General features: G+C 48.7%; 1 protein-coding gene across 1 annotated transcript in view; it reads left to right on the forward strand.

Annotated features, from left to right (window-relative positions):
• Positions 1-9,563, forward strand: part of MEGF9 (multiple EGF like domains 9) — a 46,972-nt gene extending 37,409 nt beyond the window's left edge. The window contains exons 5-7 of the mRNA XM_029960591.1: positions 3,086-3,229; positions 4,118-4,390; positions 8,213-9,563. Coding sequence (XP_029816451.1) covers positions 3,086-3,229; positions 4,118-4,390; positions 8,213-8,667 — 872 coding nt within the window. The 3' untranslated portion in view covers positions 8,668-9,563. The remainder of the gene's footprint in view (positions 1-3,085; positions 3,230-4,117; positions 4,391-8,212) is intronic.
• The last annotated feature ends 252 nt before the right edge of the window (positions 9,564-9,815 follow it).

Consider the following 9,815-nt stretch of genomic DNA (forward strand, 5'->3'; position numbering starts at 1 on the left):
ATTAATATTGCCCACTTTTTATAAATTGGCCGTGTTCATTTTCCTAGATCGTTTCTTTGATTGTCTCTCACTCAGATGTTGATGAAGTGCAAATGTCCAGGCACCTGTGCTTGAACAGCTTATGGGAGGGCAGAGGGGAATCTAATCACTTTCCCATCTCCACTGGAAGGACAGATCCCAGAGGAGAGATGTTATGTGATTGCCTGTGCAACCCTCACTTCAGCCACAGGGCTCCCTTAAGAATCCAAATTCTCATCCAAACTTCCAGCTGAAATGTGGTTCTGTGATATTTATCCAGGAGCTTAGAAAGGGGTAATAATTCAAGCTAATGTTGAAGAGCTTTTGTGTAGCTGGCAGAGAGGCAGAGGCCATCAAGTGAGGTGTTTCTGGGCAGTTTCTGCCCCAGTGTTCCCCCCTGGGCTGTGTGTTGGCAGCAGAGGAACAGGCAGCTGCAGTGCTGGTGCCCCGATCCCGCTCGGCGTTAGCGGCGGGCGCCGGATCTGTGCTCCCTGAGGATGAATTACTGCATTTCCCTGAGGATGAATTACTGCATTCTCTCCTCTTCTGAGCTCAATGTGCTTATGTCCTACCAGCATTGAAGGATATGAGACTGTCCCTAAAGCTGTGCACACATCAGCTGTGTTACTGATTTGGAGCTGGGTGTGTGGGTTTTGTGAAGGAGGAGGATAATCTGCTTTTCCTTTTTTTTTCCCCCCTCAGTGTTCTCCCTGCTTTCGATTTATGAAACAAAACCCGAAGAAAACCCAGCACAGACCTTGTCCCTGGGATGGGGCTGTTCAGGCAGCCTTTCTGCTGCTGCTGCCCATCGCTGCCCATGGCATTGCAATGAAAACCCCTAATTTTGGTTAATGACCTTTTGTTGATTTGACAAAAATATTATTATTTTTTTTTTAAATTTTCCTCCATCTGGGGGTGGGGGAACCCAACAAAACCAGAACAGAGAACAGTCAATTAAAGATTAGATTTGATACTTAATAAATAAGGAGAACACTCAGCTTGCTTTAGAGGCTGCACTCTGTGTGACCTCCCCAGCTTTGCATCGACTCTATGTAGTCTTTGTCAAATTTTCAAGGTTTTTTTTTTCCCATTAATGCTGTACTTTGGGCTCCCTCTGCCGGCTCTGCAGCTGGTTCCTGCTTGGTATTGCTCTGTCCAGGAGGAATATTCAAAATTACTGGGCATAAATAAATAAACTGGGCAGTGAGAGCTCCCCAGGCGACAGCACTTCCTCCGACACGACCCTTGCACCCTGTGGTGTGTCTGTGCAATCAGGTGGGTTGGTTCTTCCCAGCTGGGGTACTGTGAGGTCTGATCCTTCCTGAGGGCATTATTGGGATGAGAACTGCTATTAATTATTAAGGCTTTCCACAGTGATACCTGATGGCAGGCCTGTGCGTGCTCTGCAGGGCTGAGCAATGTGCTGACTCATGGAAATGCAGCCATTTTGCAGGGCTGGTGGGGATAAATGTGAGTGATTTCTGCCCATGGGAAAGGCACTGGTCCTGAAATGACCAAGACTGTGCAGACAATGCAAGTGTGATTCCAGATTTATGCCCCCATTGATGCCTGTGGAGGACAGTCCAAGGCACCTGTGCTGTGGCCGGGAAAATGAACTTCCCATGAGTTGCCCTGTCCTAGGAATCCATCCTGCTGGAACAGCTGATCAGGGTTTGCTGCTGGAGAAACCGAGCCCAGCAGATAATTTTCCCCTCTAACCCTGACATCTCTCCCACAAAAACCACTGGCTCGTGTCTGACAGGCTGCTGAGGGAAGAGCAAGCAGTGGGTGGGAGCTGACGCCGAGCAAGTGTCTGTAGTCATCAGGGTGCTGTCAGCGCCCTGCTGGGGGTGAATCAGCTGCTTCCCGGGTTTGCTTCCTGCCCTCAGCCCAGAGATTGGCTGCAAGGACACTCCAGGCTGGCTCAGGGATGCTCAGCTGCAGAGTCATCGCTGTGGAAAGAGAGGAGCAGGAGCCATGCAGTGTGTTGGGCTTGTGAGGGAGCCAAACTGTTCCGATATTAATAAGAAAATCTATTGTGGGCTTTTTAACAGCCAGCATTAACCTAAATCAGGATTTTTTCCCTGTGGTTGGTGTTGATATGAGACTTTTCCATCCCCCAGCAGCACTGCTGGATCAGCTCAGTGAATCTGTGCTCTCACATGAGGTGAATATGCTGCTCTGTGCCACTCTGCTTTACAGAAGGGGGTTGTTGCCTTTGCAGAGCGTGGTACTGAGATTTAATCACACAAGCTTCCCTCAGCTCCCTGCCACCTCACTGAGGAGCTGGCTGAATTACAGCGTGTTCCTGGTGATGGATGGGCTTTGGATAGAGGCTGTGCTTTCGTAACTAGGGAGATTTTTCTTCTCTGGTCACAGTGGTATCAAAATGCAATTTGGAGGCCATTAGGACACAGCCTCTGCTGAGACACGGCACGTCAACTTTCTGATTCAGGGGCTTCCCCAGGAAGGGGAGGTGGCTCATGTGAGCCCCCAGTTCTCCTCTGTTCCTCTGGGAAGGTCAGTGACTCGCTGCTGCCTTCTCCTGTGTTGGGGATGGAGAAGCTGGAGCCACGCTGGTGGGATGGAACAGCCTGTCCCCAGAGCAGGACGGTGGCACACCCTCACCCCTCACCACCAGCTCTGGGGTGTAGGAAGTGGCTGCACACAAAAAAACCCGAAGACATAAACCCGAGGGACCCCTTGTGGGGGTGGGAGACTTGAAGCTTCAAAATTCCATCTCACTGTTGCAAAGGCAAACTGAAATTCCTTTCCTTGAGGAGAGTTTAACGTTGGTAGGCCCTGTTTACCTGCAGTGACCTTTCAGTGATGAGCTGTGGGGCCTCTCTTCTGGGGCCACCTGCTTTTTCACATGATCTGTGTGTGTGGAACGAGGGGATGAGCATCAGAAGGTCATAAGAGGCCAGGATCATGTTTTGGCCAGAGGGCATCCAAACCCACCTGTGACCTCCGATAATTGAGAGCGCTCCACGCGCATTCTTGCTCCAAATGTTCTGCTCCAGTTCCTGCTGCTGAACCATTGCCTGTGCTCCTCTCCCTTCCCCAGGCACCTGCCTGAACTGCCAGGAGAACACCAAGGGGGACCACTGTGAGCTCTGCAAGGAGGGTTTCTACCGCAGCGCCCATCCTGCCCACGCCTGCCAGCGCTGCCCCTGCTCCACCGTGGCATCCACCGGCACCTGCCGCTTACGTGAGCCTTTTCTTTTGCTCTAATTCCTCACAATGAGCGTTGCTCTCTTCTGTTAAATTGCCCCTCAGACTGCATCAGCCCAGTGAGGTGTTTTACAGCCTGTGAATCTCCTGTTTGTGGGCACCTTGTGGAAGTAGCTCCTGCTGTGACGTGTCCCTGGTGCTTGTGCTGCCTCTGGTGAGAGTGGCTGTGCAGTGGAGGGAGCATAGAGTCATAAAATCACATCAGCTGGTTTAGGTTGGAAGGGATCTTAAAAGTCTAGGTCTAACTCCCAGTGTGTTGCTGCAGCCTGCTCTGAAGAACCTGCAAAATTTTGCAGAGAGAAACTGCTGAGCCTGTGGCAGCCAGGAGAGGTGCCCAGCGGTACCATGTAGCCATCCATACCTCTGAGCCTGCTTCTGAACATCTCCATGGGACTCCAAGTAGAGATTCCCCAATGTGACTGAGAGAAGTCATGGCTGTAATAATCATATGTATAACTTTTTTTGATACTTCCTTAATCAGTTTTGCAATCAAGGCACTTCTGGCTTCTTATAGGCCAAAAAGTTCTTGCAGATGACAAGCATTCCTGATATAGTTCCAGCTGTTCTCTGAAATTGCCTGTTTGAGACGGAAATATTCAGGAGTAATGATCTCTTTCCTTAGCAACGTGCTGAGAGTGCTCTGTGAGGCTGGTGTGAGGCATCAGAGACTCCTAAAGCTGCTTTTCCCCCTAGGAACAGAGAAAAACTGCTGCAGTTCAAAAACTGTGTTTCCAGCTCAAAAACTGGAGTTTGGTTAATACTTGGGTGCTGCTGATTTTTGTCAGAGTGCCCTGTGGGGAAAAATCCCCGTGCCTCTCACAGAGGGGCTGCGGCACATCCCTGCTTTCCTTCCTGTGTCCCCCAGAGCCTGGCGAGACCGTGCCGAGGTGTGACCAGTGTAGAACGGGCTACACGGGCCTCAACTGCAACCGGTGTGACAAGGGCTACTACAACTCCGACAGCATCTGCGTCAGCTGCAACTGCCACGGGAACGTGGACCCGGCGCGTTCCCCCGGCGTGTGCCGGCCCGACAGCGGGGAGTGCATCGGCTGCCTCTACCACACCGCCGGCTTCTACTGCGAGCGCTGCGAGGAGGGCTACACCAGGGACCCTGAGGGCAGCAACTGCACCAGGAAAGGTAAAACAGGCTCCTCGGGTCTGCCAAAGCCCCCTGTGCAGCTTGGAGAGGGAGCAGCGTTGGTTGTTCGCGTTGGTTTAGGTTTATCTGGCCTGTGGTGGAGGGAAGAAAGCTGGATGTTTGTAATGTGTTGGTGCCTGCTGGCCCTGAAGTGTGGTCTGATTCTGGACTGTGGCAGACACTGTTAGTGAACAAGCTGGAAAAGAAAACCCTATTTGCAGTGAATTTAAGTGTAGGTTTTCAGACTTCCATTGCTTGATGTCATCATGGCTGGGCTTCGTGAACGAAGACTTGGGATGTCATAGTGCCCTGTGAACTGTCCTTACTGACTGTTCCATTCCATAGCACTGGCTGGTTCCCTAGGAAGGCTGTTCTTAATGTTATCACTCTTCACACCCTGCAAACAAGAGCTGCTTGGCCCAACTTTAGGTATTCTGTGTTTTTTTTTCTTTCTAAATGAGTAAGCCAAAGCTCAGAAAGGTGAGATCCAAACTTTCAGAGAGAGTCAACACCAGAATTTGCTGGTAGCAGTTCTGGGGGGGTCTCATCAGTCTCCAATCCACTGTTTGTAGCATCTCAGGTGCAAACTCTGGTGCTTAAAGGGGCTGCTTTAAGTCCAAGCAGGAGAACTTGGACTAAAATGAAAGAAAATGACTCTGAAGTTGCTCCTTCAGTGTTTATCTGGAGGTTGGTCCTTACATTGGATCTTCAGCTCCATTCGTGGAAATATTACTGGTGTGATGTATTAGATGAGAGAACCCAGAGTGCAAGGAAGTGTCTGGGCATAAATTCGGCCTTATCACCAACAGAGATTCAATTCAGATCTTCCATCAGGAGCTAATGTGGTTTTTTAGTCCCGTGCTGCTCTCTGGACATGTAATCACAGAGTCCTTCCCTGCTCAGGGAGGTGATCAATACAGCAAAGTTGGAGGCTCATTAGCTGTAACAGTGCTGTCATGCAGCTGGAAACAGCACTTTTGCATCAGCTCATCCATTACCTCCCCCTGCACAGCTCTGGCTTTGTGCAAAGATCCACATGACCTTGCTCCATTAAAATCCATATATATGGCTTTGCTTGTGTACTTGTAGCTTTCACCATTCAGTTTTATTTTAATGGCATTGTTATAGGCAGTTCCTGATGTGGGGGAAGATTGTTGCCTTTCACAGGGTCTGGGACATGCTCTTTGAGCTTTCCTCTTTCTCTGACACTTGTTTTTCCCCTTTCTTATTAAGCAGTTAAAAATGTGTGTGGTTTCTTTCCCGTTTCTTACACACAAATTGCCTAAAAATTGACATGCTGAGGTACTGAGCATTGACTGGTTTTAGGTTAAGATTTTCCTAAACCACGAGTGCATTGGAGTGGCCCAGTTCTGGAGTGAAATCATCACCCAAGTTGTGTTTCAGTGATGGCAGCTGAAAGGAGACAGCAGGTTCTGCACAGCCTGAGCAAAGCTAAACCCAGCCCTGGGTACCCACAGAGCCTTAAACCCGACCAAGATTCTGATGGTTTCAAGGCTGATGGAGAGAATACTCCAAGGACGTGCGGGGTGACTAAAGTCAGTGTTCCCAGTCCCAGAGGGGATGGTGTTCCTGCTGCCATGGTGAGGCAGAGCAAGGACTCAGTGGTGCAGTGTGGCTCTGTGCCACCCGGGAGCTGGCGCGTGGGCTCCCGCCGGAGCTCACTCCTTGCGGGAGGCAGCAGAAGCTTTGCCGAGCTGGCATCTCAATCAAGCAGCTGGATGTGATGCTCACGTCAAAGCTGCCAAAGCAGCCCATTGAGCGAACAGCTGCTGCTCTCAAGGAGCTGCTCTGGGACATCTGGAGAGCTGGCACGGCCCCGGGAGCGGAACAGGCAGCGCCGTGGCACGGCCCTGGAGCGACGCCGCGGCCGGAGCTCGGCACTGCCCGCCCTGTCACCGGGAGCTGCAGGAAATGTCTTCACCCAGGGCCTCCGTGCCAGCACTGAGCTGATGCTGACTCACAAATAAAGCCCAGAAAAGTGCTGTTTCCTTGCTGGTGAATCAGCCATTGTCTCTGTTCTGTTTTTTTCCCTAATTATAGCTGCTGGCGGGGCTTGCCAAGGATTGAGTGTTGATGAAGGAATTTGGGAAGGATGACTGAATTCCTCATGCCCTTTTCCCAAAGTCAAAGGTTTTCCAGGAACCTCTTGCTCATATCATGTTGCTTCCTACTGCAGAATTCTGCCCATTATCCCATAGAGAAACACCTTCTGGCATTCAGCATCCTGAGTATCCTTATCAGCCTAAGGCAGGACCTGCAGATAATAGAGGAGCTGCTGCAGGGAGGGGGCTCTGAGCAGGAGGCTCCATTAGGTGTGTGATGCCCATTCCAGAGGCATTTCTTCATTGCATGAACTGGGAACGTGACAGCCCAAAGTTAACTCGTGGGAGTTCCCCTGAGGACCCGTGGCAGGAGATGTGCTGAGTATTTCCAGCTCCTGTTGCCACTGGAGATGCAACTTAGTGCAAAATTAGTCCTTCGGAAGTGACTCTCCTCCTCAGTCATAATTAGTAGATGTTCAGGAGAGCTGGATCTGTACAGCACCATCAGCTCTAATTGCTGCAGCTGTACGTGGGTTTAAAATGAAGTTGCTTTTCCGAGAGCAGGAAGAGAGTGGGAAAGAGGGTGAAGAGAGTCCTGTGGAGCAATAGGTGTAGAGAACATTCTGGCTGATTGAGGCTTCAGCTTCTGGAGGGTTCCTGCTGCCTAGACTTGAGAGTCTAAAATAGATCAGGTTATTCATGTGAGGAAATGCTTTATTAGTTACTTTTGTGAGCTTAATACTCAGGATTTATGGTGCTCTCTGAGGCCTGTGGCTCAGCTGGTTTGATGCAGGCGTAATGACTTTGCATCCCAATTATGAGATTTCCAGTGTTGACTTGTCACTGACTCCTAGATCTGAGAAAGTACTTATCCCATGGCTGCTGGAAGCAAGGCAGGTTCTTGGATATTTAGTGCCAAGAAGAAAGCAGAGCTCGTGGCACACTCTGGTAGTTCCCATGTTCTTTCTCATCCATGCTCATGTGGCAGCAGCTGAAACCAACACGGGATCCCAACTGGCCCCTGCTGTGTTTGAACGCTCCATAAGAACATCCACAGTCTTTTTTTTGTTGTGATTTGGTCACCTTCTCCTTCTGGCTGTGCAGGCAGGGGGTTTCTGTGAGGTTTGTGTACAACTTCCTCACTCAAAAGCAGAACTGAGGTTTTTTGCCCTTTTACCTAAAGCAGTGCAAACACTGAAACCTGTTGCTAAAGGCTGTGATGGCTGAATACTTGTGGTTCATTTTCTCAGTTTTGATCTTCTTGTTTGTACAGGTAAGACAGAAATAATGTCATGAAAATAATCCTGCATCTGGTGCACTGGTTGTGAGGGGTTTAAGCTCCTGGAGTTGCTGTGTCCTCCCAGCCTGACTGTGCAGCCACGCAGACACCAAGTGACACGTTGGTTCAGAGTCTAAATGTGCTGAGCTTGGTAAAGCACCGTTTTTGTGGGCTGAACAGGAGCTGGGCTGGGTGACTTGCTCTCATCACTGGCTCATGTATGGAACACTGAATCCTGACTACTTCACTTATCCCTCCAGCACCAGATTTTTCATAGGGATGCTGCAGTCCATGGGCACTTAGCACACAGAATTAGTGTAATAATGGCGAACCATTTTGTAAACTATTTAAAAAAAAATACCAGCTTTAACAGTGTAGACTTAACTGCCATAATAACTGATATAAATGTCAAATCTGTTCTGTTTGTGTTCGATTCCAGCTTAGCAGATTTTTATTGATCATTTCTTATTTGTTTTGTAGAAGCCACTCTTGGCCCAGAAACAAGGGAGTTTACAACTTCTGCTCCAAACACCACCAAGGCAACATCATTTTCCACGGCGGTGCTGAACAGTACATTGTCCCCAACAACTCTACAGACGATATTCCCCGTCAGCTCCTCTGACAACAGCACCTCTGCCTTCGCAGACGTGTCGTGGACTCAGTTCAACATCATCATCCTGACGGTGATCATCATCGTGGTGGTCCTGCTGATGGGCTTTGTGGGCGCCGTCTACATGTACCGTGAGTATCAGAACCGAAAACTGAACGCTCCTTTTTGGACCATTGAGCTCAAGGAGGACAACATCAGCTTCAGCAGCTACCACGACAGCATTCCCAACGCCGACGTGTCGGGGCTGCTGGAGGACGACGGGAATGAAGTGGCACCGAACGGACAGCTAACGCTGACGACTCCCATGCATAATTATAAAGCTTAGGAGCGATCCAGCTATTCCAAAGTTGGCTTCAAAAAGCTACAGGGCTTGTGGAAGGGGTGTCAGGATCCGTGCCAAGGCTCCACGCAGAGGAATTTGCTCTTCAGATACTCTGATGCTGGGCGTGCTGTAGCTTGCAGGTGAACAGAAGGCAGTGTAGTACATCCGAATTCCAGGTAACGTGGTGAAATGCATTCAGTGTCCTGTTCTCCATAAAGATCCACAGAATTCACTGTTGTTAAACACTTGATTGTGCTGGTCTGAAACATTTTGTTATGAAGTGGTGGTGGGGTGGACAGAGCAGAACCCCGGTGAGGGATCAGAAGCTACTTCGTTTCCAGCCAACCCAACACTTGTGTCTGCATCCTTTAGTTTGAGAAGTAGCTCATGAAGTAACAGTGGAATTTCAGGAAACAAACCTTTTAGAAAGGCATCATTTTAGTTCCTGATAGAAATTTGTTTGAAAGGAGGACAAAAAAAAGGGAAATAATTGTTCACTGTGCTACTAAAAGGCAAGTAGAGGAGTGAGTTGCACACTTGAAAAAAAGTCACCGTTATCTGTTTCCACTAAGCAGGGAAACAGGATAAAAATCATGAGAACATTTAAATTAGGGAAGAGACTAAGCTTTTCCCTTTCTGAGTATTTATACAGGGTGATGATGCTATTAAAGCATAGCAATCCAGTTTTTTCTAGAAGGAGTTAATGAACTTGTATAGTTTCTGTGCAAGGGAAGACGACAAGACATCTCAGGGTTGCCGTGTAAAAATAAAAGCCAGGCTTAATACCCTACCCTGATAGAAATGGTGTGTTCTGTATATAAAATGTAATATATCTTCTTGGAATTGTATTTGTAATTATTTGTAAAAAAGACAACCAAGCAACCAAAAAAAAAAACCCCAACAACGTAACCATGAACCCCTTCCCAACCTCCCCTACTCCCCAGGTCATGTTTTATCCTCTAGATTTTAATTGTACAGCGGTTAGTGGCATTAAAACAAAAACAAAACATGAGGATTGTTTAAAATAATGTAAATGAGATGGCAATATTGTTGGAGCTGGGCCTCTGGCAAACAACGACTGCTTAAAGCTTTTCTTCTAGTGTCATTGAATAACTTTCTTTTTTAGAGAAAATGTGAGTGCTCCCTACTTG

The sequence above is a fragment of the Manacus vitellinus genome, unplaced genomic scaffold, assembly GCF_001715985.3.
Source record: "Manacus vitellinus isolate BGI_N305 unplaced genomic scaffold, ASM171598v3 scaffold_27_pilon, whole genome shotgun sequence".
Classification (NCBI taxonomy): Eukaryota; Metazoa; Chordata; class Aves; order Passeriformes; family Pipridae; genus Manacus; species Manacus vitellinus.